At 36.8% G+C, this 296-nt stretch overlaps 1 protein-coding gene across 1 annotated transcript in view; it reads left to right on the plus strand.

The window, feature by feature from the left end:
- The window catches only part of LOC148953915 (uncharacterized), a 49125-nt gene extending 48829 nt beyond the window's left edge, over positions 1-296 (plus strand). Inside the window, exon 6 of the mRNA XM_089086017.1 lies at positions 181-296. Coding sequence (XP_088942143.1) covers positions 181-296 — 116 coding nt within the window. The remainder of the gene's footprint in view (positions 1-180) is intronic.

Genomic DNA, 296 nt, shown 5'->3' on the forward strand with positions numbered 1-296 from the left:
AGTAGGCTTTTCTGATACGCTAAATGAATGAATAAATGGTTTTTATTTCCCATCATAAATAACACAAGGTTACCCAACGGAGTAATGGAAAAAAAAAGAGAAAAAGAAAACGCAATAAGAAAAACAACAAGACTTCAATAACAATTTATATACAGCGTACTAAACTCGTATTCAAAATAGCCTACGATAGCTCGGTACATATCATGATCAGGATTGAGCGAACGCCGAAATCGGACGATTTGCTCAGAAGCTGCAGTAGTCGGGTCCGCAACGCTGTAATTTTTCGAAACTCTTGA

The sequence above is a fragment of the Artemia sp. Qi Xiang Cuo genome, chromosome 3 (assembly GCF_049724085.1).
Source record: "Artemia sp. Qi Xiang Cuo chromosome 3, ASM4972408v1, whole genome shotgun sequence".
Classification (NCBI taxonomy): domain Eukaryota; kingdom Metazoa; phylum Arthropoda; class Branchiopoda; order Anostraca; family Artemiidae; genus Artemia; species Artemia sp. Qi Xiang Cuo.